This window comes from Kryptolebias marmoratus, linkage group LG6 (genome assembly GCF_001649575.2).
Source record: "Kryptolebias marmoratus isolate JLee-2015 linkage group LG6, ASM164957v2, whole genome shotgun sequence".
Classification (NCBI taxonomy): domain Eukaryota; kingdom Metazoa; phylum Chordata; class Actinopteri; order Cyprinodontiformes; family Rivulidae; genus Kryptolebias; species Kryptolebias marmoratus.
Window position 1 is genome coordinate 6,063,059 of NC_051435.1, and position 27,742 is coordinate 6,090,800.

At 35.5% G+C, this 27,742-nt stretch overlaps 1 protein-coding gene across 5 annotated transcripts in view; it reads left to right on the forward strand.

The window, feature by feature from the left end:
* Positions 1-27,742, forward strand: part of lrp1bb (low density lipoprotein receptor-related protein 1Bb) — a 236,922-nt gene that overhangs the window by 95,065 nt on the left and 114,115 nt on the right. For all 5 annotated transcript variants that reach the window (XM_037976153.1, XM_017420710.3, XM_017420705.3 and 2 more), the window contains 9 exons: positions 6,532-6,651; positions 7,239-7,367; positions 10,713-10,970; positions 11,952-12,114; positions 17,082-17,304; positions 18,825-19,017; positions 19,171-19,314; positions 23,625-23,861; positions 24,171-24,351. In XM_037976153.1, coding sequence (XP_037832081.1) covers positions 6,532-6,651; positions 7,239-7,367; positions 10,713-10,970; positions 11,952-12,114; positions 17,082-17,304; positions 18,825-19,017; positions 19,171-19,314; positions 23,625-23,861; positions 24,171-24,351 — 1,648 coding nt within the window. The remainder of the gene's footprint in view (positions 1-6,531; positions 6,652-7,238; positions 7,368-10,712; positions 10,971-11,951; positions 12,115-17,081; positions 17,305-18,824; positions 19,018-19,170; positions 19,315-23,624; positions 23,862-24,170; positions 24,352-27,742) is intronic.

Below are 27,742 nucleotides of genomic sequence, written 5' to 3' on the forward strand. Positions count from 1 at the left end.
AAACAAAAAAAACATACAAACAAACAAAGAACAAAACAACAGGATTTTCCTTCTGTAGTTGGAGACTTATTGCTTCCCATCTGGGGTACCTTCTCAATTCAAAACTGGAAAGTGTGAGTTCCAAGCTTTAGGCTGTATGTGCATGTGAGAGTCACATGCAGAATAAACTAACTCCCCTCCCAATGGAGATCCATTAGGGTCTTTGTTTGTCTGGCTTACAAGAAAGAGATGGTTTGGTCTTATGCATGTGTAAATGAGAAAAAACAACAACAACAAAAAAAAAAAATACTTTTCAGCAAATGGCAGGAAACTCGATTTCTGCTCTGCCCTGAATAAACTACTCTCCTATCCAAAAAGTAGATTCTACTTTCACAGACACAGTTCTGTCATCAACACCACCTGGGGTGGCACTTCTCATCCCAATAACCTAGAAAGCTGGTCCAATAAACATGTTGCATGAACATGATTTCTTTACACCATTTTGTCATTTTGGGGAAAACGTGTTGCTCTCTGTGATAATGCCAAACAATTTTAACACATTACATGAATGCTACAATCTGTTGTTAAGAAGTCATGCTCTTTTTACTAATTTCCATGAAACCGGTCTGTTTTCAGTCTATGCAGTCTACACTCAGGCTGGGTTCTTTTCATTTTAAGATGGAGTTTCAGAAGTGTTCCTTTAAGTGTAAAGGAGGAAGCCCTGTACATTGAACTTTGTACCCACTTTGGATTTATAGAGTCAAAACTTTTGTAATTTTTTCTTTTTTTTCTTTTTTTTTTGTTGTTGTTTTTTTTGTTTTTTTTTTCAAATGTGTCAAAGTAAATGTTAAGTCATTGTGTCATCATACAGAAATCAAAACTGATGAACATTCCTTCTTTGTTAGTGGTGCAAAAGAGAAACTCATGCTTTTTATTACAAAGCACATGATGCAGACTGTTATGTCTTGTTTGTTCTCATTTGAGTGTCCTCTATATTCGCCAGTCTGTCTATCAGTTGGCTGTACTGGAAATGACATGCAAACTGTTAGATAGATGGATAAACTGATAAATATGCCAAAGATAAACAGTGTGATCATTGAACACAAATAGCTTGTTTTGAAGGTTTCAACATTTTTATTGCGCACATACATCATATATCCAAACTACAGTGTCAGGGATACAACTTGTTCAATACAATTGTCTCAGGCGTGCAGAGGTAGCATAATTCTAGATATGTGAAAAGCAGGCTTAGTTCCAGACACACAAAGCCCTCGGCACTCTGTTTGCCAAGAGGGAAAGCTCATCATCTGGCGTCTTTGAGCAGATATAAGGATTAGCTTTGAATATCTTCAGCCCAGCATGTAGACATTTGATTACTGCTTCACAACAGGGATGCACGCTAGTTACCATACCTCATGATGAATAATAATGCATGGGTCATATGGGGTCCACAAACAAGCTAGAGAATAAGTAAACAGGGATGACTAGATAAAGCATTAGTTTTTGACCCATCTGTCAAGGGCTGACAACTTCCAAACAAATTACTTCCTATTTCAAAATATTATTAGCAGGCACATCCTTTTCATTGAGATGTTTTTAAGCACTGAAATATTAATATGTTAAAAAAGGCTACACTGCACCATACTGGTTAGCAATTTCATTTTACAAGATGAAGAATCCTAAATCAAATCTGTGAATTTTCTTTTTCTTATTGTTGCTGTGTGGGATTTCTCCAGGCAGTCAGGTTTGTCTATACAGGTCTAAACAATGCATGCTCAGTTAGGTGTGTGTTCATTTATACGTAGTGTTAGCAAAATATCTCAAGAACTGGTGGAAAGATTTTAATGAAACGATTAAAAAGTAATTACTGGTTACATATCTACAGCTCACTTGCTTTTGGAGTCAATTCCATTCAAATGGCCGCCACAGCTAAGAGATATTAGAAATTATATGTGAATATTTCAAGACATTCTGGAAACTCCCTCAAGAATTTTGCTCGCAAACTAGTCGCCAGTAGTCACAGCCTAGTGGTATACTACCTTCAGTTGTGATTTTCAGTGGAACATAAATTTGTTGTTTGTCTTGTATATATTTGTGTGGTGCTGTGATGAAGTGGGAGCCTGACCAATGGATCCCACATTCTTTGCCCTATACCAGCAGGGATACGTTCTGCCAATCTAAATAACTAAGGTTTAATGCAGCCAGAAAGGGCAGAGGAAGTGTGTTTATTCAAGGCCATTGTAGCTGCTGTGGAAGATAGCAGCCAGTGATAATGTATCTATCCAAGCAGACAGATTTACTGCCCTGTGGCTTTTGTAGGTGACGGTAATTCTAGCTATTTTCATCCTGTGCCTTTTTCCAGTTGTGTATTGAATGTCATTGTAGCTCAGCATTGCTCCACTTTAGTCCATTCCTTTATGCCAAGCACAATTTAACCCAATCCAACCTGCAAATACTCCCCAAAACCCAGTTTCTTATCTACATGAGAGCTTGGGTTTCCATGAGTATATCATGAATTTAACTCACACTTAAAATACCTGTAACATAATTAAGACCATTTTAAACCAAAATAGGTGGAGGTTTTTTTTAACTTTTTTTTATTTTATTTTTTTTTTGTAATATTTAGTTTTACATATTGCCAATGCTACCTTTACTAGGAGATGCTTTAACAGTGCTATTAAGTCAACTGTTGCAATTCACTCAGATAAAAATACGCTTCTAAACGTCTGCTAAAAATAAGCATATAATGAATAGATCATAAAGCTTTTTTTTTTCTTTCTTTTTTTAATGCAGCGATATTTGTGTAATGGTGTGAATACATACAATTATAAAATATTGGTGCTTGAATGTCAGCGATATTACATTTGGATCTGCAGTGTAACGTTAAAATAACAGCAGCCTTCAGCTTAGGAAACACATGTAGGTTGGAATACAACTGTAGCAACATATAAAATACACATTTTTATTCTAGCCGTTATTACGTGGCAAGCTAATTCTATTTGGCCCATAAAATATGTATATTTCTTTTAATAAATCAAACAGAATCTGACATAGTAATCAGTGTACTTGCTCACAACACTTGATGCCTGACATTGAGACTCTAGTTTAAGTCTAGCTTTGGGTATGCCTATTTATTTCTTTTGACAAACTTCACTTACTGTCTTTGTTACATTTCATATTAAGGTTAGAAAACATGTTTTCCAAATTTTCCACGCAAACAAACAAAATAATAAACATTAAAGTAAAGCTCTAAGAGTTATATATAAGGCATACTGGTTTTTAAAAAGCTTAATAGTATTTGTCAATCAGCATGTTTGTTTTAACTAAAGTTTCATTAGAATAGGTTGGTAAATCAACTTTAAAAAAAAAAAAAAATAAAAAAAAACAACAATTAAAGTGTTAGCAATATGTTGTGATGGGTAACATTGCAACTTTACAAATAAATAAATAAATAAAAGAAAGGAAGACAAAAAAAATAAAAGACTTACCAGGTTAAAATGTTGGTGCATGTTCTCCCCCTGCCTCTGTGTGTTTTTTCTCAGTATTCCTCCCACACTCTAAAAACGTGCACATATCTTAAATGGGAGGTATAGCTGGATAATTTGAGGTATAGAAATTTTTGTGTTTGTTGAGGTTTGTTGGCTGTGGCGGCCATCTTAAATGAGGTTGACTCTGAAAATTAAGTCTTTCTGTCTTGGTTGTGTGAAACAAAATTTTTTGGAAAGAAATCTCCATCAGGCAGTGAATTTTCTGAGGAAACTGAAACTGGGATAATCAGACGACAACAAAGCCCCTGACTGCATAACTAACCCATAGTGTTTAAAACATGAACCAACACTTAACAACTATGTCATACATTTTAAGACTTTTTGAAAGCTCTTGAAGGTTTGTTTGCACGCTACTGATAGCACAGCAGGAGTAGCTTAGCTGTAAACAGGCTTCTATTTTTACTTATGTTCGATTGAGGCATCATGCAGGGTTGTGACTAAAAATCTTCCATTATTCATGTGAATAAACAGTCCATTTATTCCAAAAAGGGGGGCACTTATATTTTCTTCTTTTTTTATAGTTTGCTTTTATTTGCATTTACAAAACATTTAAAGATTATACCTATTTTCATGAAGATAGTTTTTTTTTTAATGTATTTATTTATTTAAAACAGTGAAACACGTTCACTTTGACAGCAGATTTAGTGTTGCTTTAACTATTATCCTTATTCAGGATTAAATATATAAATCAGTGTGTTTTTTGTGTAAAACATTTCAGTTCAGTAGAAATAGATTTTTTTGAGTTGCAGTTCTTGACAGTTTCACTCTTTTAAAAGCGATGGAGTGTAGGAACGCCAATTAAATGATGACAGTTACAACAAATCTGATAACAGAAGCAGCCATTTTCTATTTTTATTTATTTTTACAAAATTATATTTTAAGTGCATCAAGTTTCAGTTATTTGCTACCAAAACATGACTTCATCACAAGGAGCCATTGAGAAGCATTCATAAATGTCAACACAGCCTCTCTGGTTATTGTGGATGAAAGGTTACTGAGCATTTACATTTTTGTACCTCTGTGTTTACTTGCTCTCAATCACCTCAAAAGATTATTTGCACCAAAATGAAAGCCCTGTCATTTCAAATTCAATTCTCTGTCCATCAAAACTTTTCAAAAGGCTCATAGGAACCAAAACAGAAAAAAGTTCTCTCCCCCTGCTGTTTCATTTAAGTCCTCTCTAAAGCTTTTAATTTTAATCCAGCTAAATTCATATTTTAGTATAGAGTTTTGTTTTTTTTGTTTTTTTCTTGGTACACTTCATTGGAATTTGGGTTTCAGTTGTGATAAAAATATATATTACTCAGACCTGGTTTTACAGGTTAACAAAATAAAATAAGCATAGTTATTTATTAGAAAAAGCTGTAAAATTGTCAGACTTTGGCTTGTTACTGTCTGTTTTTGTAATTTGCAGAGTTGGAGATGGTGGAGCCGATCCCAGCTCTCATTAGACAGGAATCTGTTGTAGTACTTTTATTACTACTAGTCAACATCTTAGTGTCCACAGAAATGTACATATTACTTTCCAAAATATGAAACCACATAATTTGTCTCCATGCATCAGTGCACTCTGAAGAAGTTTAGATGGTGAAATGAAAAAGAGGGTTTTAATAACTGATTGTTTCACTGTCTTATCCACTAACATCACATTATTTCAACTCCTAAAAATAAAATCCATTGGCATTCAGAAAGTAATGACAGTTGAGGCTTTGATTGTCATTCATTGATAAATGTGGCGTGTCAGGAAATGATTACTTCTGCATGAATATATTAACGTCTTTATATGGTTAAAACAGGAAGCACCATTGGCAATCAGTACAAAGCTGTATATTTCAGGCTGTATTATGATAATAATTGAAGTTCTGCAGTGCCATATTATTTTTGCACTGTTAAAGCAGTGTTTAGGGTTTTTTTAATTTTTATTTTATTTATTTATTTATTTTTTATTGTGCAAGTTATTCATTTATTCCTCAGAATATTCATGAAGACACAAACAAACATTTTTATGTTTTACTGATAAACATTCCCCATTGCAATAATCTTAAAATACATGGGAAATGACAATGTCGGCACTTCCTGATAGCTTCTACTGTAAGAGCCAGAAAGAAGAAATTAATGTCGTTCAAGTGAGCACGCAGCTTGACACTTGGGTGGTGGGTGTGTCAGTGTGGGTGTGTCTGTCACTTGATAAGATCGATGTGTTTGTGGCGTTCTGTTTTGTTTTGTTGAATGAGGAAGTTGGGCACGTCGGGGTTGTCATATTTCTGTTGACCGTATTTATGGCAATTTGGATTTAATGTCACTAAACAAAGGAACCTGGTCAGTCTGTGTCAGTCTGTGAATCTGAAGCATGGATGTTTAATGGAATAAACCTGAACATGAAACGAAGAAGTGACCCGGAGAAATTCGATGAAACGCGCGTCAGACAGAACATATTCCTCGACAATAGCCCAGTGCGGCCGTTAATACCATCACATCAGGCCGCACATTTATCTACTTTGTCATTTAGTCTGCCACTGGAGGATTGTACAATACAATATGGTTATTAGGTTTAATTGTGCCCTCAGTTGGCTCTAACTTCTGATGGACAGTTTAAAAGAAAATTTAAAACCTAGAGTTTTTGATTATTGAAACTATTTCCCTAACACTTTCATTTTCTCTACCTTGCCAATATTGCTTGGCATTTATTAAGGATGACATTTCTTTCAGTTGTTCTTCTTTCCTTTATTGTATTGATCCCATTGCTGACATTCACAAACAGGAAACATTTGCATTCACTAATTTTATTTCAAAATGATTCATTGAAATTTTTGTGTAAGAACTGTATCAAACTTGTGACAGCCAAATGATTTACTTTCTATTTTCTTTTCAAAATGACAAGGTAGCAGGTGAGAAAGAAACACAAAACGAGAAAAGAAATCAAAAAGTAATTTCACAAATTAGAAAATGTAATTTTCTTTTCTACCTGGCCTACCATTCACAATTTTGCAATGCTCCCCNTCAGAGCTTCTGTCAGCCTGCCATGAGCTCCGGTGCCGCTACGGCTGCATCATGACAAGAAATGGCACCTTCTGTTTCTGCGCCGACGGCTTTGAGGTCGGCGAGGATGGAACAAGCTGCAGAGGTAAGATTCTGAAGAGCCAGGAGGGGGCTTCCTACCAGGGAGCGCTCCCCTCTTTTTTTCCTCCCAACACCAATCTCTCCTTTTGCCCTCAGCCAGACTTTTGCAGATGAATAGGCAGGAGTTGCTGGGTATATGAAAACCATCTGTCTGCAGAGAAGGCCTTATGCACGCTGCGCCTCACCACCAGCACACATACACATGCATGCACACATTGTTTATACAGGCCGCTTTCTATCTTTGTAGCTCTCTCTTTTAATGCTCTTCACACAGGCCACAGGCCAGGTTTCCAGCAGACAAAGAGGACTGTGCACATACCCCATTTCACCATTATGGCTTATAATTGCATGATTATGCTGCTGGAAGAGGTTTAACAAAGTTGCAGGACTTCTTGAATTTGATTCAGGAGGAGAAGACATTAGATAGTGATGCTCATAGGGTACTTCAACCCCCCAAAAAGGCTCATTGGTTCTAAAAGTAATTATACCTGAAGTGCCAGAGTGAGGCCAGATTAGGTATACTTTATGTATTTGGGTCAAGTTTGAGCACACCTAATTTGTTACAAATGACTCTCTTCCTTTTTCCATAAGATCATGATGAATGTGCCATGTATGGTGCATGCAGCCAAACTTGCACGAACACCTACGGGTCATACAGATGCAGCTGCACAGAGGGATACATCCTGCAGCCTGACAGGATATCTTGCAAAGCCAAACAAGGTGAGCAGCACACTTGCATCGGGAAACAATATAATCTGCATAGTATGTGCGTTTCACTTCTAATAATAAACAGGGCAGTTTTGTTCAACAGGAATGGAATTTCAGCTGATCCACACCCTGATGTTCAATAGGAACAGTAGGGCAAGATGAATGTGGTTTTGCAATGACCACATCTATCATCCACATGGAAACGGGTAGATGTGGTCAGGCTGGGATAATGATAAAATTAATGAGCAGAAAATTTTAAGTGGGTGCCGTTTGGAGTGTTTTGTTCCAAGACAATACCTAACATCACCCTGATTTATGTTAATGGCTGTTGGCGGATCGGTAGCAAACGTGTTCCCCTGAGTAAAGCAATCTACTAATTGCAGAAATTAAACACTCAAAAAAGAAATTGTGTTTAGGTGGTCAACAGTCTGCACGTAAACGAGCCCAATCAGTTGTGCAGTACATTTCTGTGTCATGCATGGCACCATAAAGTGAAACCAATTTTATTTATATATGTTTTTTTTTTTTTTTTCTTTTAGGATTTGTCACTATGGGCATATATATAGGTTAAAAGTATCTGGAGGCCTAAAACACCTTGTTGGGGATAATACAACTGTTGTGGCTTTTAATCACTGTGACTTATGTCCTATGAGGAATACGCTGAATATGATTACTCATAAACTTAACTGAACCCAATGCTCACATGCATTAATATTAATTTAGCAGAGGGTGATAGTTGTAGGAGCATAACTATGGGGTTACCATTAGCTGTAAAAGCTCATGAATATAAATTTGTGATAGAGCTGTGAGAGGCCAAAAGATGAGAAGCAGCAGGGTATGAAAAGCATATTTATGCACTGAGAGTAGGATTGAAGTTAAAACTCTGCAAGTCACATTTTTCTTTCAGTGATTTAATCTTGGTTTCAGATCTTCCCTCATGATTCAGACTACAGTGAAAAAGTATTTTTGCTCAATTTGTGCCTCTAACTTAAATCTGATATTTTTCATCAAGGTTGAAACTATAAATGATGTAAGTTTTAGGCAATTTTATGTTGCAAATTTTTATTTGATGAATGCTAGAGATATGTATTGGCAGAACTTTGCAGAAGACCAGAAACAACAAATCCTTCAAAGCATAAAACTGTCTGCACCCTCAACACACATACACACATGTGCGTGCACACACACACTTAAATATATATATATATATATATATATATATATATATATATATATATATATATATTACACACACACACACACACACACTTATATATATATATATATATATATATATATATATATATATATATATATATATATTCAAACAAGTTTTAAGCTGTTGTGTCAATACTTTCTTACCCTAACTGTGCCAAGATGTTTTCTTCTTGTTGAAAATATTAAAGACAAAAAAAGCAAGACATTTGATGCACAATTGGCTGTTTATGGGTGCAGTAAAATGTCAAAGTAAACCACTGTACTGTTCTAGTCAATGGAATTAAACAGCAAATAAAGTGTTTTTTTTATTTTGTTTTTATATTAGTGGTTATTGGACAAGCATGAAAATCTAGGCACAGAAAGCATAGTTTAACCAGACTAGATGGACATATAAATAGTTTTTTTAAAAAACCTTTTGACAGCAATAAAAAGGTATAACAATAGTAGCCTTATGCAGTATTTGAGAACTCCGCTGTCAAAATGTCTTTGCAAAACCCTGTCTGAAAAAAGTGTCTCTCTGACTCAAACACTAGCAGTTATGTGACCCGACATTCTGATTTATTGCCTGTATTAGAAGAGCAGCCCTTGACTTGAACTTGTGCAGAAGATTGGGATAAATAGAGGCCCTTTTAAGAGGGCGAACCTGATGTCAGAGAATGTGCACGGTCAATTAAACCCATAAAGCAGCTTATTTCAGTTTTACCACTGTGGTCTATTGCAGAAAGATGGGTTTGGGAAAAAGTCCACTTGCCCACATGAGTTGAAGCTTATGTTTCACAGTTTGTTTAGTTAGGTTAAATTAATAATTTCTAAGAAGAATGTTTGGGATATCAGCAATGCTGTGTATTTTTAGCATTGGATGGAGAATACACACTAAGTTTAATTGCACACCCTTTTCTTGCAGTATATGTATTACACAAAGTTTGAAAATTACAGTATCAGTCTCCAATCCCAGAACATTTTGTATTTTATGGCAGCCAAAATAATGACTACAATGTTTTTATATAATCCAATAAATAAATAAACACATAAATAAATACAAACACATATACAAAAAGTTCACTCATTCTAAGTAAAACAAAAGAAAAAGAAGAAAAACAAAATGTCCATGCACTTGAAAGTATCCATAGTTTTTTTTTTTTTCTTTTTAAACTTACACTGCACACATTCATTTCCTTTGAAATAACAATTTGTCAAATACGTACTTTTTAGTTATCTTTTAATGATGAATCAGATTAACTCAGACCATTATTTTTAGTTTTTCCCACAATTCATTTTATTTGAATTGATTTTTTCATTTGGCTTTTAGTCAACTATGTAATTTGGTCAACTTGTCTTTGTTTGCTGATAATTTAAACATTGAGGGGAAAAAAACGAAACAGGCTCACATCAGTAATTCTTAGCACAACAAACACCTGCTGATTTTTTTAAATGATTTACATAAAACAGTCCATCCACAAAAGTAAATTATAAGTTTTAACGCTGGATGAGTCAGTAAATGATTTTCTTCACCAAAAACAGGAAAACAAATGGATGTGCACACCTGCTGAGTCTCAATTGTTTGTAAAACCTGATAATAAATTACAGTAATTATTCGCTGTGTGATGAAATGATTATTCACATCAAAAAGTACACAAGCACTTTGTTTTTTATAGGACAGCAGGATATGTACAATTTTGGTAAAATATATCAACAAATGAATAGATAAAAACTATTTAAAAAAAAACATTTTTTTTATTTAAGTTTTGATAATAATTTGAGTCCTTTGAGGCAGTTTTATAATTTTTTGGTTAGTTAAATACTTTAGACGAATAATAGAACATGTCCCTTAACCCTTTTGACCCAGAACAAGATAAAATAAGAACAAAAATACTTCTCCTCCACAGTGTTGATCAGATCTGTGAAAAGTTCTGTGACAGTGATTTCTGCAGAAAAGTCTAATGATGTCTTTTTTTTTGTCTTTTTTTAAACACTGAGTGTTGAACTCTATCAGACCTTACTGAACATTAAAAAGTATCCAAGCTTCTGTATGTGATGATTGAAGAGTGAGAGCAGCTTGTCTCTTGATGCCGTGTTCTCAAGTGAAAATTGTGCTACTTAAATAAAAATACTGTGCCTCCATTTATTTTTTTCTTTTAGATCCCGGTGACAGCCATCCGGTGCTTCTTATTGGAGGCTCAGATCGTATTGTCATCACCCATCTAAATGGAACGGGCCTTCAGCCCCTGAGGTCTCTAAGTGTAAATGGAACACTAGCACTGGATTTCCAGCACAGCCAGGAAAGTGTATGCTGGACTCTAACCACCGAGTCCTCTGGGCAACTCCGCTGCGCTGTAATGAGGAATCTGCGTGGATTCACTCGGGAACGGGAAATAAGAACACAACAAAGTTTACAACGTAAGAATCAGTGCAGATTTTTTTTTTCTTGTACACCATCCTGTTTTGCTGTTACTCTTCTGATGAATTTCACTCACTGTCCTCAAACTGCAAGCACTCCCATTGATGTGGAGAGGACAAAATTGCATTTTCTCATCTGAGGTGCACATTAGACAATTCTCTCTCACACACATCGGCTCTACATTATTTCACTCTATCTCTCCTCTTTACACTGCAGGTTGCCTCTAGCTTCTCATTATCTGTGCGGTTTAACACAGGTTAGCCTCAGCAGTTTTGGGATTCAGCTTTATCCTATAGCTGTCACTCCTGTCTGCAGGCAACACCAGCATTGCTTCTTCAAAAACTGCTCCTTTTTTCTTTTTTTATTATAGACATTACAAACATAAAACACGCTTTATATTTCTTTGAATAACTTCTTATTATTTGCTGCATTTTTTGCTTTAAAATCTAACTTCTTGGGAAAAATCATTTGCATCAGATGTTTCAGCCTATGCAAGAATACAAGTACTTAATAAAATCCGTTCAGACAGTAAGGATTTTTAATGGCCATAATAAAGCTTTAATGAATGCAGTTTTCCTCATCATGCAAACAACTTCTTCTCCTGTAAAAGATGATTGTCTCTGATGAGAAGTTGTTTATTTTGAATTTGCTAAAAATACCTTTAAATATGCCATGACGTTAGATTCTTCTGAGACTTTCAGACAAAAACTGCAATTTCAACATAGATTGCTGAGTTTCAGAAACGTGGACTTTTGCCAGCGAGACAAAGAGAAGCCACATCAAGGTGACTGTAGGATTAGGGCTATTATTTTTGCAGCTTCTCAAAGGAATAGAGGGCAGGATATCCAGGTCTCCTGCTGCTTCTGTTCTATAACAAATTTCCATCATTTTCTTATAAATAAAATGCAATTTGGATGTGTGTCATTTTTATTTAGCTGCCTTGAACAATAATGTAACTTCTGTTCATTTATCTGTTGCAGACGTGGAACAGATGGCCATTGACTGGCTGACAGGAAACTTCTATTTTGTTGACCGTGTCATGAACAAGATATTTGTCTGTGACCGTGGTGGGGAGACATGTGTTACTGTTGTACAACTAGACCTACTGAATCCTAAAGGGATAGCCCTGGATCCTCTCATGGGGTGAGTGCATGGCAGATAATTCAGCTTCTGGAAAGGCTCACATGGTCATTTGTCATTGTTTATATTTTGTAGATTTCACTATCACTATCACAAATCACTATTCATCACAACTGACTCTGGAAAATAAGTTACATTAAACTAATTGAAATGATTTTCTGTCCTTTGACTTTGCCCTTTTTCCCTCTGAGTTGTGCAATTTGACGGGTAGTTGATGATGCCACTGACAGCTTCGGCTGTCCAGACATTCATCTGTATTCACTGATTTCACCACACATGCCACAGAATAAAATGCCCCTGCAGGCCTTTTTCCATTACAGGATTTTTGTCTTTGAAGATAGAGGGAAAACACATTTTCCTTTCAGGGGAAAGCTTGAACATTTTACAGCATGTGGTTGACAGTCTCCAAGATCACAATTTATTTTGTAGGATTCTTAGCATTTTTACTATGACAGAGTGCAGAAAAGCAGCAAATCATTTAAATAAACTGCATGCACCAGTTGTATCAAACTGTGAACCAATTATTAGCAACTCAGTCCTTTCTGCACTCATAGTTTTGGTTAGCGAGAGAACAGTGGAGCTGTTCTATTGCAGAGACACAAGGATAGACGGAAAACCCGGCGTCAAAGCAACATTTTAACAACCTTTTTCTGTGAGAGATTTTGGAAACTGTTTCACAGTTAATAACAATGACAAACCTGTTCTCAGAAAACAAAGTATGTGTAATTTGCACCAGTGCTTGTGGCAAAAATAGCGATCATATTGAAACTTCACTGATAATGGAGGCACCTTGCTATTGCTGGTCTGAAGCAGTTTTGTTACTCAGTCATGACCATTCCCCTTAAGGCCAAGACAAAACGTTATAAATCTTGCATTTTAACACACTGCATAATTAATCTGAAAGTTGACGCAGAACTGCACTACCGCTTTGTTGGTTTCTGTTTTAAAAACTGTATGTGATTCAACAACTTGGCCTTCCATTAAGCCAGCGGGTCTAATCAAAATAATTTGCCGTTGGCTTTTTTTTAATGGCATGACCAGTTTTGATCTGGTTGGCTGCATCTCTGCTCTCATTAAATGCTGGTCAGCCACTGGAATATGCTCTGCCTTCTAGTAAATATACAGCTGGTTAGTGTTTTCTTGTTTCTGATGGCTTCCTGTGACTTCCCCTCTTGATGTACTACTGTAAGTCAACATGGTTTATGAGTGATTTTGTTGTACTATAACACCTGATCACACTTTAAGTTACTGGCTAGATTGACTGTATGAGACAGGAGTTTGCTGAGCACTCCTCTTGACTCTAATTGGTGAGAAATAGGTACAGCTGTTTCTGAAGCAGTGGGCCTGAGAGAGGTCTGTCAGCCTGAAGCAATGGAGTGAAAACAAAAGAAATGGGGGAGGCGTTAGATAGCAGCACAGCAGGAGGAACAGTGTTTATAGAATACGCCCTGGTTTGGCACACTACTTTTATTCTTGTTTGACTCTCTGACGTCTCCCTGCCTTTCTTATTCTTGGACATGGCAACTTCACTTTGCTTTTAAGGACAGGCTTTTGATGGTCAATAGTGTTGTTGTTTGTCTTAAACGAAAATTTTGATTGTATGGTTTGTTTATCAGCAAGAAAAAGAAAAAGAATGTGAAGCTGTAATAATGCCTGCTTTTTTATTTTGGTTAATTACTCAAGGTTTTTTGAGATTACATTATTGCTTACGTAATCTCTTCCCCTGAAATATAAAGTTATTAACCACAACTGAAGGTCTGTTAGAAAAATATTTAATGTGCCACTAAAGATTTTATTAAAGCTTGCAGGAAGTAATAATTGGATGTACTACTACAACTAAATATTGGACTGGATCCAATCCAACTCAAAATGGCTACACTAAAAAGGCTATAATTTAGTCAATTCTACAGATACTGGTCTAAAATTTTGTGTGGCTGTAGCTTAAAATCATTCAAAAAACACATTCAAAGTGTTACTCATTGCACAAGATATTTGCTTAGAACAGATTCTAATTAAACTCTCAGGAAGTAATCATTGGATCTACATTTGCCACAAAATAACTTTTGTTGTCAATCCAGTTTAAGTTAGCCACCAAAGCTAACGGACATTAGCCAACACAAAAATAGGTATATCTTAGTCAGTTTTTCAGTAGCTGGGAGCCATTTACAATATATCTTTTAAAAGTGAAATTGCAGTTTTAGTTATTTTCAATTTTTTTAACAGATACAACAATTCTCAACTTAAGATGATTTTAGATTATGAGTAAACATCCTAGGTGGTGGGTGATTTGCATTTCTGCATGGATTTCTAAGCTTTTAATTGAATTTGTGTTATTATTTGCTCTTTCTTGGTTGTGAAATACAAATACAATCACAGCTGAATTCCAACAAATGGCACAATACAGTGCAATATGTCAATGTTTATATAAAAAAAATCCAACAATATTTTTTAAAAAAGTTATTAACTGTCTGACGGGAAAATTAACAAACAAAAACATCTTCCTAAAAACATATTTTTACTGTTTTTAATTGTTTATTTTATCTGTGATGAAATAAGGAGTTTAACAGGTATCTGATTCTGTGCTAATTATATATTTTTTTACCTTTTCACAACACTATATCAAGAGGCCACTAAAGTTATGAATTTTCCTTTTCTTTTTTTTTCTTAACATCTTTTTTCATTTTCTTCTTTCTGCTGTTCCTTCTTCAGGGGTCACCAAAGCGAGTCATCCTCCACCATTTCTCCTTGTCCTCTATGTCCTTTGTCCTCACTCCAACTACCTCCATGTCCTCTCTAATTCTATCCATATATCTCCTTGTTGGCCTTCTTTTGTCTTTTTTCCTGGCAGCTGCATCTCTAACATCCTTCTACCACCATTTTTTAGAACATATTGGCACCAAACTTCATTTCAGCCATTCAATAGTTGTCTCATCTGTTCAGAGAGGATCACTAATGGCTTCCTGCTAATGATGCTAGAGGAAGTCAAGGAATTTGAAAAGTTATTAGAGTTCATCTCTGTTTATAAATAGTGCCAAATGGTGCCGTTAAAAAAAAAAAAGAAAGATTATTACAAAGCTAAAATCTAGAATTTTTGCAATGCATAAATAAATAAATAAAGCTATAATTTTTTTTGTGTGGAAATGATGGGTTCATTTCCTTCTAGAAGACAACAAATGCAGAAGAGTATTATAATTTTGAAAATATTTGCATAGGAGGTAAACAAAAGAAAACAAAAAATATTCTAAAAGCAAGAGAAGTAAACATTTTGCAGCGGCTTTTATATTAAATGACACTAATTAAACACACACACACACATACAATCACAACTTTATACAATATAAACAGTACCTTACATTGATTGACAGTTGTAATCACCGAGTCTTCTGTTTTACTGTAAGACATCTGCCACTTTTTACTCTTCACATGCAGTTTATTTTATCATGGGGCTCATTTACAGAATCCAACATGGATCTTCTTGTGACAGTGGAATGCAGAAATCCAGCATCAGCACCATCTTAATCCCAGAAAGCAATCATTGATATGCCACATGGAAGTGCACCTGTTCGGGGTGCTGGGCTCCTTGCTGATGTAGACATTTTTTGAGTCCATCTAGGTCCAGAGTTCAAAGGGCAGCCCATCTCTCCCATGACTTGACTTGTGCAGATTAAGTGAGCTTCCTGTCGTCCTTTCACTGGAGCTTGTTATCCGAAGAAACTATTGAAACTCTGTTCACACAGAGAGCCAGCAAGAGAGCACGGCAAGCCTTCCATAATGATTACTGAAAGTGCAGACTTGAGCAATTTTTAATACTTTAGTGACAGTGCATAAAATATCTTCTTTAGAGAATGAGAACAAAAGACAAAAAGTTCAATGAATTTACTGTCGATGTAGCAGTAGACACTTTTTTTCTTCTTTTTTTTTTTTTTTTGGCAGGTCTGATAGGCAGACCCAAATCATATAAATACAAGACAAAATAATATCCTGCTAAGAATTGAAATAGTGTATTGTTCAAACAATGTTAAGAAAACAAATCATTCATTTTAGACAGTAAATATTGTTGTTTTAACAGTACAGGATATAAAGAGTTCTGTGCATTGGCTGTTTGAGTAAAGAAAGATAACAAAGAAGATGGATAATTTCAGTTACTGTCTGGTGTTATTTAGTATTTTTTCAAAAGGAAGTACTTGAACTGCTGGGGAAATTGTTTTCCAAAGGATACAAATTGCTCCTTATTTATTTAGCAAATACAATTGCTTGTCTTTCTCATATGTTTGAGGAACTAATTGCTTTAGCTCTGCTGTGCAGAGTAATTTCCCACACACTAACTCCAAGATAACATACAAAATGTACTTTTTTTTTTTAAAGAAAATGAATTCTGATTTTCTTGCACACATTTTTACTGGGCCATAGTCCATTCTTATGTTTTTTTTGTTTTTTTTTCCTGTATGGGCCCATTTAACTTTCTTAAAAATTAGTTGCTTACATTACTTTTATTTTTTACCTAAATGGTCAAATGTCAACATTTCAACAATATATTTAGTTTCAAGCTTTAAAAATGTGCAGTTATAAACATAACAAAGTTTTGTGCACATTTTTTTCAGTGCAAAGTTAAAGCTAGAAGGATTTCATGAGTAGTTTTGGAATAGCAATAATTAAAACCTTGGGTATTTGATTTAATCAATTAGATATTTGGTTTTTAAGGTTTTCCAAAATCAAAAAGAAAGAGAAAAGTGACTGAAGTAACCATTTATATTATGCAAGGTTATATTGTGTCAACTGATTTATAGTAAACATATTCTTGGTCACAACAACCAAGACAAAAAAAGAAAAGAAAAACAAAACAAAACAAAAACAAACAAACAACAAAAAAATTAAACATTAAAAAAAAAAAAAAAAAACAGGACATTCGCAGTTAAATAGACAATTATATATGTGACATTTAATCTTTTAAACACTCATGTCCTCTCCAGAATGATGTTCTTCACTGACTATGGGAATGTGGCCAAGGTTGAACGCTGCAACATGGATGGCACAAACCGGAGCCGATTGGTGGATTATAAAATCGAGCAGCCCACTGCTGTGGCATTGGATGTAGTCAAGAAGCTGGTATATTGGGCGGATGCCTACCTGGATTACATCGACGTGGTGGATTACCACGGCAAGAACAGGCACACCATTATCCATGGGACCCAAGTGAGTGTCACATTTCACTGTGAGCTCAGCGTGTTTGTCTTCCATGGATTACACATTTCAAGCAGCTATTATAGACAATTATAAGTGGCTTTTCTGATCTGTGCCTTATTTCTATTCATTTATTTAAAAAAAATGGAAATTAAGACATGACAGAAGCTTCTTGGGTATTTTTCCTCTTTCTTTTCATTTAGGGCACCATGCTTACAAGACAGGTGGTACATTCAATGTCTGGTGTCATAATTCACTCTTTATTTTCATAGAAAATGTCTTTTGAAACCTTGATGATTTATTAAATAGAAGAAACTGAGTCACATGTGGAGCTGTCTTCAAAATGAGCATATCAATAGTCTCTCCCCTGTAGTACATATTTAAATCCTTTCATCACAAATTATGATTATTCATTAAAAGACTATTTCATCCAACTTGGACTAAAAATTCACCCTTTATGTGAAAGAAGAACATACATTTTGAGCACTTTATTATGTAGGCAGGTGTTCTTTGCATAATACTGCCTTGTTCACATTTGCTGGTGCCCTCATTAGAGTGAGGATCTTGATATTATTGCATCTGCATATCAAATGTCATGCAGATTCTCTTTTTTTTCCCATAAGCTATGTTTTTTCAGGGTTTTTTTATGCCATACCGTGTGGTATCAATTATAAAAGGCAGCTGTTTCACTCATTTTTCACCCCCAAAATAAAACAAAAACACATTATTTTTCAATTTTAGTAGGTGTCAAGTGCATTATTTTATCATGATTTTCATTTGGCTACAAATGAATGAAATTAAATGTTTTTTGCTTTACACTTTTTTTGTGCTGTCCATAAATTGAAAGTATTTTCTATCAAGTTTAACTTTTTTTGTTATTTTCCCCTCTTGTCATCTTTTAATTAACTCACGATTCATAATTAAGTCATAATTTTGTATAGAAAAATAATGAAATATGGAATAAATGAGCTATATCTGACCTTGTAAAAAAAAAAAAAAAAAATCTACACATTTCTGAGCGACTATGTGTTGGTTTGCTTTAAAAACCTCACCTAAGAGTAAGGTTGGAGCCATATTCCACAGAAAGGTAGATAGTTGAGTGTTTGTTTGTTTTTGTTTTTTTGTTAATATTGTTATTTACTTTGTTTTCTGATGCATGCTTCCCAGGGCCTCTGATGTTAAGATGTAGACCAATGAGCTTAGGTGCACTTCGTGTGAACATAGCTCATCCAGCCACATTGCTTTGTGTGGGTGTCAGCCCACTAAAAGTAGCATGGAGGCTGTTGTGTCAGGGCCACTGGTCTCCCAGTGGAGCCCAGCTTTTGATCCTGAATGAGCTGCCAAATGCACCAGACAACCATCCACCATTTCCCATCCCCTAATGTTTGATGCATGATTGCAGATAAAGTTGTCATTGATTCTGTTTTGTTGTTGTCTTCTGATTCCTCCGATGATTTGGCTTCTTATTGGATTTAGGAAAGATGTAAAAAAAAATGAAAAGAAAAAGGCCATGGCTTTTTCTTGTTTTTCAGGTGTCGTACATATATGCATTTGCTGTGTTTGAGGACTACCTCTATGCTATCCACTCTGACCCTTCCAAAGGGAGTTCAGCTGTGGAGCTGCTGCAGGTGCACAGATTCAACATCACAGCAGACAGCAGGACACTCGCCACCCTGGGGAATTCTAGAGGACTACGTATTTACCACAAACTCGCTCAGCCAAAAGGTAAAGGACATTTTCCATTAGGTAAACATTTGCTATATGTGACATGATTCAGCCTATTTGACTCACAAGCTACAGTCTGATAGATTTGAAAACAGGATGTTTCACTGGATTATATACATATATATATTTGTCTTTTTGTGATTTTGCCCACAGTTAGGAGCCATGCTTGTGAAATGGATGCATATGGAAAGCCAGGAGGATGTTCACAAATTTGTCTTCTCAGTGGAAGCTACAAGTCTAAAACTTGCCGTTGTCGTACTGGCTACAGCCTGGGCTTTGATGGAAAATCCTGTAAAAGTTAGTATATGTTTTGCTTTTGCTTTCCGTTTTTGTAAAAACTATGCACATTTTAACACAAATTTCTATAATGTTTTAAAATGTGTTACATTTTGAGGATTTTATCAGTTCATGTTCAAGCCACAGGTTAGTCAAAGAATAGGACATCATAATGTCATAAACAATAAAATTAGTATCGTCACAGTCAGTCAAATATAAGGTATATGGCTTTTTGTGTATCTCATACCTTTGAGATTTTTTTAATTTGTTACTAATGTGTTCATGTTTATGGGTTTCCACATGACACATTAGCTTCTCAGACTGTCTAGTTCTCCAGTGACTAAACATTAAGCATTTATTATATCTTCTTTTGGTTACAAATAAATGGTTAGACTTGAAGACCTAGAAGAGTATTTTTGAAACTGTATTATTACCATTAGTATCACTGGCTCTTCATTTTACAGCTTTGATTAGGTCGAGGTAAAAGTGTCTGCCTTTGTGGCACTTTTTCGTATCTCGCTCTGGCCTGATGAAAAGGATGAGAACACTTACTCTGTTTCAAAATTCTCCAAAGTGTCTCTTATCCATTGAGCCCAAGTTGTTCGGTCTGACCTTACTGTTATAGAACTGCCCTTGAGAGATTTTGAGACTATTTTCAGGAAGAATATTCAGAAACAGCCTTTGGTTTAATTCATTTATTGTAATACACAAACTTCGATGGAGAGACAAGGTTTGTAAAGGTCCTCACACAGTATTGTGTTTGTTCTGCCTTGATGCTATGCACAGCTTGGATGTTAAGAATGATTAAGAGTGACAAGTGCAGCCATTGTCTGCGCTTCACTTTGATGCTTCTTTGTTCATCATTGTGTTTCACGCTTTTTCATCTTGTGAACTCTGCTGTAGTTGTGCATTTTGTGGTTCAAGCTACAATTTAACTGAGAAGCCCTCAGTATATACATATTGTCACTAAAAAGAATTGATGTGCTCTTTTCTGTTTGTTTAAATGCATCCAAGCCTATCTTTTTAGACTGTGCATTGATTGTATTAAATTCATGTAACGCCTTACTCTACACTGGGCAAGAAATATGCAGATGGGCATGAAATGGCAACAAAGGATTAGCCTAAAGTTGTGGTTGAGCGGAAGTCATGCAAAATTCTCACCCGTAATATGTGCTTTTTGCTTTTTTTATTGTACCGAAAGGTAACTAGAAATATATACTTTAAATGTAAACAGTGAACTGTTTATTAATCCAATAGAACTCATTTATCATCCAATGCTTTTTTTCATGACAATCTTCTTTTTTGACTTTATACTCTGGTCACCTTATATTATATGTGATGTCAGCTGAATTTAACTGACTTTTGTAAAATAAAATAATCACCAACTAATTTTTAATGAATGGCAGCAGATAAAAGTACAAAGAATTATAAAAGTTTAGAATGTATCATTTAATATCTTGAGAATTTCTGAATACACTGTGGTGCTGTATTTGCAGTATTGGAAAAAAAAAAGAGCTCATATCACACGCTGTGTTGGAAACAAAACAAACAAACAAGAACACAAAACAAACAAAAATCTGATTTTTTTTGTTCAATAACATGATTAAAAACTTACATTCATCTCTACTAATCAGGGACTGCTTTCCCTCCTACTTTAATCTGTCACTCTGTCTCCAGTTTCTTTTGGCCTGACAGCTTTAGGGAGAGGCGTTGAATTTTGAAATAATTGTGCAGCACATTCAAGTTACACACAAAGTACTCCCTCCCTGATATTCCTGAGGTTGTCACTTCAAGCTCATTCATTTTCATAGACCATGATTTCACATTCCCCTGTCTACTATCGATCCTTCCTGATCACCGTTTCTGCATTTGCATACATCTTGAACATCTCATTATTAAAGGGGACCTATTATGCAAAATTCACTTATTGCATGTTTTTGTATTTCCATTTGGGTATCTGCTGCTTCTAGAAACAGTCCAAGCACAAAAAACAAACCACCCGGCCATTTTTTGACAATAAGTAATGTTTTCTGGTGTCTGCAAAACAACCCGTTTCAAAAACCTTGGGATTGTTGCGTCACAATCCCTGTTACCTAGCAACCCCATGGCGAGCTCCACCCACTTTATTAGAAGAAGACCATCACGTTTGTTCTGCTGGTTTTATCGCTTCACAATGTCTGCTGGAAAAGGAAAATGTTTTGTTGTCAGCTGAAATATAGAACTTGTCTATATTGCTGGTGTCCCGATCCGCTACCAGTCGGGTTTCAGACCCACTTATTGCTGCTCTCCTGCTTGACAAATGTTGGTTTTGAGCCGCTAAGTGCCCCTGTCCCAATGTCAGAATTCTCAGAGTTTGAATTAATAACGATATAAATGTTATAAATGCTCTTAAACTTTGCAATGTAGCTCAATATTGATTAATAAAAAGAGAAAAAAATATTAATAAAAACAAGCAACTAACTCTATAATATTTGACATTCATATATTCTTTTTATAACAAGCCAGATGTGGTCACACTCATCTATTGTGTCTTAGTTATGGTATGGAACACATTTCTGTACAATTACTTTATATTTATGATAATGTTTTATCAGTCTGTGGTTGAGATCTGTTTCATATGCAACATTATTTCTTTGTTTGACACTTAACCTCTATGTGCTACTGAATTTAAAGCATTGCAACTCATGTGGGATGAAAGGCTTATGTCAAAACCTATCTTTGAGTGTAGGTTTGAACAGGTTGCAAAAAGGGATGCCAACAAAATAATGTACCACTTTAAAATCCCTATAATGCTTATGTAATGAAATAGAAAATAGATAGTGATTTGATATGAAACCTACAACTTTGATTTTACACATTTATTGATGATTATTTTAGTTTTTTTTCTGTCTGTCACATTTGTCTTTTATGAATCTGGATTTTCTTTTTGAAGTTCCAAAAACATGGAAGTATGATACCATAAATGTGTTATGATCCAAAAAGTAAATATTGAACAATGAATAAATGAGTTAGTAATAAATAGGTTAGTAATTCAAATACAAAGACCAAACATTTTACCCTAAAGCACTACAGATATCTTGAAATGGTCAGATTTAGAAAGCTGGAGTTTCATTCTTTTAAAGACTTGAGTCTCACGTCTTTCCAAACTTTTGAAAGAGACAGAACTTTATACTCATCTTTCTCATACAGCACCAAGACTATTTCCATTGACAATATGTACTGTTCCTTGTTATTAAGAAAATTTTGCCCTGTATTGCTGCTCTTTTTAATCTTGTGCCTGTAAAGGTCATGTGTTATAATAGAGCTGAGGAAGTGGCATGTGTGCATAGCCAAAGGCTGACTGTAATAAAGATGAGAGCTGGTGAATAAAGCTCTATGTGAATGTGACATTCTGGTATCGACCTGTTGGAAGCTTGATAGATTATTGCCATAATGAGGTTTTAAGTTCGCCTGCATTTGTTGGCTAGTCTGATCAATCGCTGAACATTGTGTAGTTGACAATAAAAGCCGAAGATCAAATTGATGACACAATTTGAGGGCCCACCACATTTCGATCAGGCTAATGGGGCTTTGGGAGCTTTTGCATGACACATTTGATTTATTCTTTCCCTCGTAGATGTTCTGATGACACAAGCTATCTCTCTCTTGCTCTTGCTTTCCATCTACCAAAGCATAATGAGATTTGGTGTTAAATGATGTCTTTTTTTCATACAGCAGTCACTGTTGGGGTTTGATATCTGGGTCTCTTGCAATGCTTAATTGTCTCCTGGGTAGTTGGTCTCTCCCTCCCAAAATGATAAATTGAAGTGAGGCATGTGTGGTCCTCACCCTCAGCATCCTAGTCTCCCGGGTACGGGCTGAGAGCGGGGAGAGGTCTGCTTCTCTCAATGGAAGCCCTACTTCATTCCTCTTTTGCCTCTCCAGAGGTTCCCAAAGGGTTCGAGAATATGCAGTCCCCTGCGCCATTGGGAGACCACTGTGGAGCTATCTCAGCTCTAGGCTTTGCTGTTTGCTTTTCTTACCAAACACCCAGTTATTTTAGATTGGAAACAGTATTCATAGCCAAAGTAAGTGTTGCAATTGTCTGTTTGCTTAAGCATTTTACTACTTCCCTGGCAGTGTTGCACAGGAACCTGATTGAGGGTGGAGAGTATAGTCATTGGCACTGATTACTTGCTCCATTAAGGTGAATAGATGGCCCAGGCCTTAGAAAAGATATAAGAACACTGTGGTTGGTAAAAGGGTTTAATGCAAGGATCAGCATTGATGAATTAGACCAATTAATTGACAATAACAGTAAAAAAGGGGGTTTGTCCTTTCTTGCTTTATAGAGCCCAAAAACGATTTCTTCCTCTTCTATGGTAAGGGACGCCCTGGGGTCATCCGAGGCCTGGATATGAACATCAAATCCAGTGATGAGCATATGGTGCCAATTGAGGACCTGGTCAACCCTCGAGCCATTGACTACCATGCAGAAATGGGACACATTTACTTTGCTGATACCACCAGTTTCCTTATTGGGCGTCAAAAAATAGACGGGAGCAGCAGAGAGACAATTCTCAAAGATGGTAGGTCTAAACAATGTTTTTTAGTTTGGCACAGGATATGCTTGAAGTCACGTGACCCACTGTTCTTTTCTATTTGGGGAAACAAATGTTTTCTGGGGTTTCTGTAGTATTGTACTGTTGCATTTAATTTAATAAAATGCATTTCTTAAAGTTGTGTTTTAGTAAAAAATAAAAGCCAAACACATCTTTTTTTTTTTTTAATTTTGCCTAAAGTATTTTCATTTTATTTTGTTTTCAAAAATCTTTGTGGAAGTTCATTAGATGATATTTATGTATTTCAATAATGCTTTGGTTCTGATTCTTTTGTAGAACTTGACAATGTTGAAGGTATCTCTGTGGACTGGATTGGAAACAACTTATACTGGACCAATGACGGGTACAGGAAGACAATCAGTGTTGCCAGTCTGGAAAGAGCATCCCAGACCAGAAAGACACTGTTGGAAGGAAATATGTCCCACCCCCGGGCCATTGTGGTTGATCCAATTAACTGGTAAGAAAGAAAAAGAAAGAAAAAGTTAAAAGAAAAAAAAAATAAAAAATATATATATATATATATATATATATATATATATATATATATATATATATATTGCTACAGTATATAAATGTTATGGGTAAAATGTGATCAAATAGAAATGTCTATAGTGATAAGGGTTTCAACAATAACAAAAGAAAGAAGTTAAAAATAGTGTGTTGTCATGTGTGGAGTGCCGTTTGTGGGATCCATACCTTTTTAATGACATATATTGTTATCAATTTTGTTTGTTTTGAATACTTTAAATCCACTTCTCATCTCTTTTTTTGTACATATCAGTGTCATTACTTTAAAGGGTAGTCTTGGAAATGATCAGTTTTATTAGGCAATTACTATGACCTATGATCACATCAAAGGTCACATTAAATGCATTAGAATAATTTGCATTGTAAATAAGCAGACAACACCTGCTGTTTTAATGAAACATTGTCACAGGCTACTACTTGCTAAAAAAAAAAAAAAAAGGTTTTCTTCACATCTACCGTCTCATTAACCGCAGTTACCTGTCTGAAAGCTCAGTCTCTATGACCCTCATAGATCACATTTTCAAAAGATCTACAGGAATACATCTACAGTTCTATCTGCCAGCAGAAGTGGTAATTAACATATAGACTTGATGCTGCAAAACTCCAATTCAATGAGTGTCTTAAGGATCTTAAGGATTAACACTTTAAGGCTTAAATCGTATTACCACCCACCAAATCCATAGCAGTCAGAGATTAGTTTTCAAGCCTCAAGGGATTGTTCCAAACATTTTGCTATACATAGCTGTTTCTAGACATATATCCAACCTCAACCCAAATTTATTCTTTTCTCTCTCTCTCTCTCTCTCTCTCTCTCTCTCTCTCGTTTCCAACACTCTTTAGTACTTTCAAGTTGTAAATACTCTGCTATTAGCCTTAGTGTATTTTGACTTGTAAGTAAGGTGATATACACAGAAATTAAGAGAATAAGTAAATTATTAAACAAAAAGCAAACGTATATTTTTTTATTAGCTCTGCTATATAATAAATAAATCATACTATGTAAACGCAGCCTTAAACAATTGAGACTCGGGAAGAATGAACAATCCGGCCTTTGTTCAGAATTACACTCAGACATAATCAGTTGCAGCAGTATTGGGAGTTTCAAGGGATCAAGTAACCATTTTTTGTTTTGAGGAATAATAACTTTTATTGCAAACCTTCCTCTGACATCACGAATGATTAGAAAAGCTAGTTTTGGGTTGCTGAGAAAACCAGAGCCTGTCAGTCCTTTGGTCTCTATCTCCTGTGTTGGAAGACTTCTTTCAGGTAAAATGGATGCACTTCTCTAACAGATGCCGTGACTGCCTTCTCAGAACCTTATTTTCTGCTCTGTTGCTGCCTTGTTGACATGACGAGCATCTACTTAGTTCCAACTTACCTTTGTACTTCGCTCAATTACAAATGCTGTACATGTATTAAAAATGCACAGAGATAACGTTTGTTCATCCTTTACCTTTGTTTGACTTTACTCCTGTGCAAAAGAATTGAAGTAAAACAATCAAAAGTATAGGCTTTCAGCTTTAAATACAGTAGACTGACACATTACACTGTTTTTCCATAATCTCTTTATCTTCAAAAGGTCAAAAACAGTGTGACAAATAGTACCATTACAAATGCAAATATTTTTGATACTACAATGCACACCAATCAATCTGAAAACACATCAAGTACTAGGATTCACTCACTGATATTCTTTTGAAGCTGAGTTTGATAAAGTTGTCAACATTGCTTTAAAAAATATATTATCAATAATAATAATAATAATAATAATAATAATAATAATAACTTTTGTGGGGAAATTGGTATCAGTGTGAACTTGTTTTTAATAAGCTGTTATTTTTGCAGCATCACATTTTCCAGCAGTGCTTTGCATGTCTGTGCTTTACCACTGTCTCCATGATGATTACCTGATAATGTGTTATGTTGTGGATTAACAATTGCCTTTTTTTGTTGCTTGGTAGATTTTAATGTCTTAAAATCTTTGTTGACTTAAATACCTTGGTGCTCTGTAAAAGACACAACATGTGAACAAAGAACTAATGGATTTGTAAAAAACTAATGGATTAGAGAAAATTAGTGAAAAACGTAAATAGAAAGTACATGTCTAAGCTTCTTTCTCGTTGTGTCTGGTTCTGTTTTGCATGTGCTGAAATTTTACTTTGCTTTAAGCATTTTCCCTTGCTACTTGATGCTAATTTAGAACTGGAAATTTGTCGTTTTTTTTCTTTTTTATCAAGAAATGATTTCCTACAAGAATAATTTATAAAATGTTTCAAAGTGTAATGAAAATTTGACAATAATCACAATGTAGAGTTGATGACTTTTTTCCCATTATTTCTTTAAAATTAGTTGAGTAATTTCAGGTTTAACCAAAGTTATTAAACATAAGTCATTCTCAGTTGTTAAGTTTAATCTGTGTTCGGATCAGTGAAAATAAAAGGAAAATTCTTCTTCAAATTAAATCTATGTTGTCTTTCTAATGTGGTTTCACTTGTGTGTAGTCATTAGTATGTATGCATGTGTGTGTGGAAAATGCGTGGCATTAATAATTCATGAGGTCATGCTGACGACTCCGAGACAGAGAGTCTTCATTCACCTCTATATCCCTTTCTGTTTCATCTTTCCTGAGCCAGCCTTCAACCATCATGAGAAACAGGGGGCACGTGGCTCAGTCAGCAATACTTAAATAAAGCAAATCCCCCAGGAATGGTTACTACAGAAAAGATCTCATCAAATTATTGACCCAGTCATGTTTCATATACCTCTAGCTAATTCAGAGATGTATTTTCAGCACTCTCAACGTACAGTACCACGTTTTAATGTTTTTTTGTGAGCACAAAGCATAATTTTGCTCTCCTAGGAGGTCCAAGAGCCTATTCTTGACACAAGGTCTGGCAACTTTTTTTTTCTCCCAGGGGTTTGCATCAAACTATTGTGTGATTGGCCAGAAATGGGGGTTCTCAGAGCTGTTCTCAGAGCTGCTCAGGATCCAATGTGGCTGCAGTCACGCTGGGAGTATTAGCTGCTGGAAGCTAACATTAGCTTCTGGGATATTCACAGTGTGACCACTAATCTCTCCTGGGCAGAAACCGGCATGCTGTGTGTGGGTGCTGCTGAACAGATGGCAGGACTCGACATCCTGCAACAAGGCCGACATCCTGAAACAAGATATTAGTTTCTTCCTCCTGCGTCAACTGAAAAAACTTCCATCTCTGTGATTGTCATAGTGTTGTAACAACACAAATCAAACTGATTTCTACGCCATGCGGTCGCTGTGTTTCTGTTGGCGTCTCACAATGGAACGCTGCAACGGGAGTGGC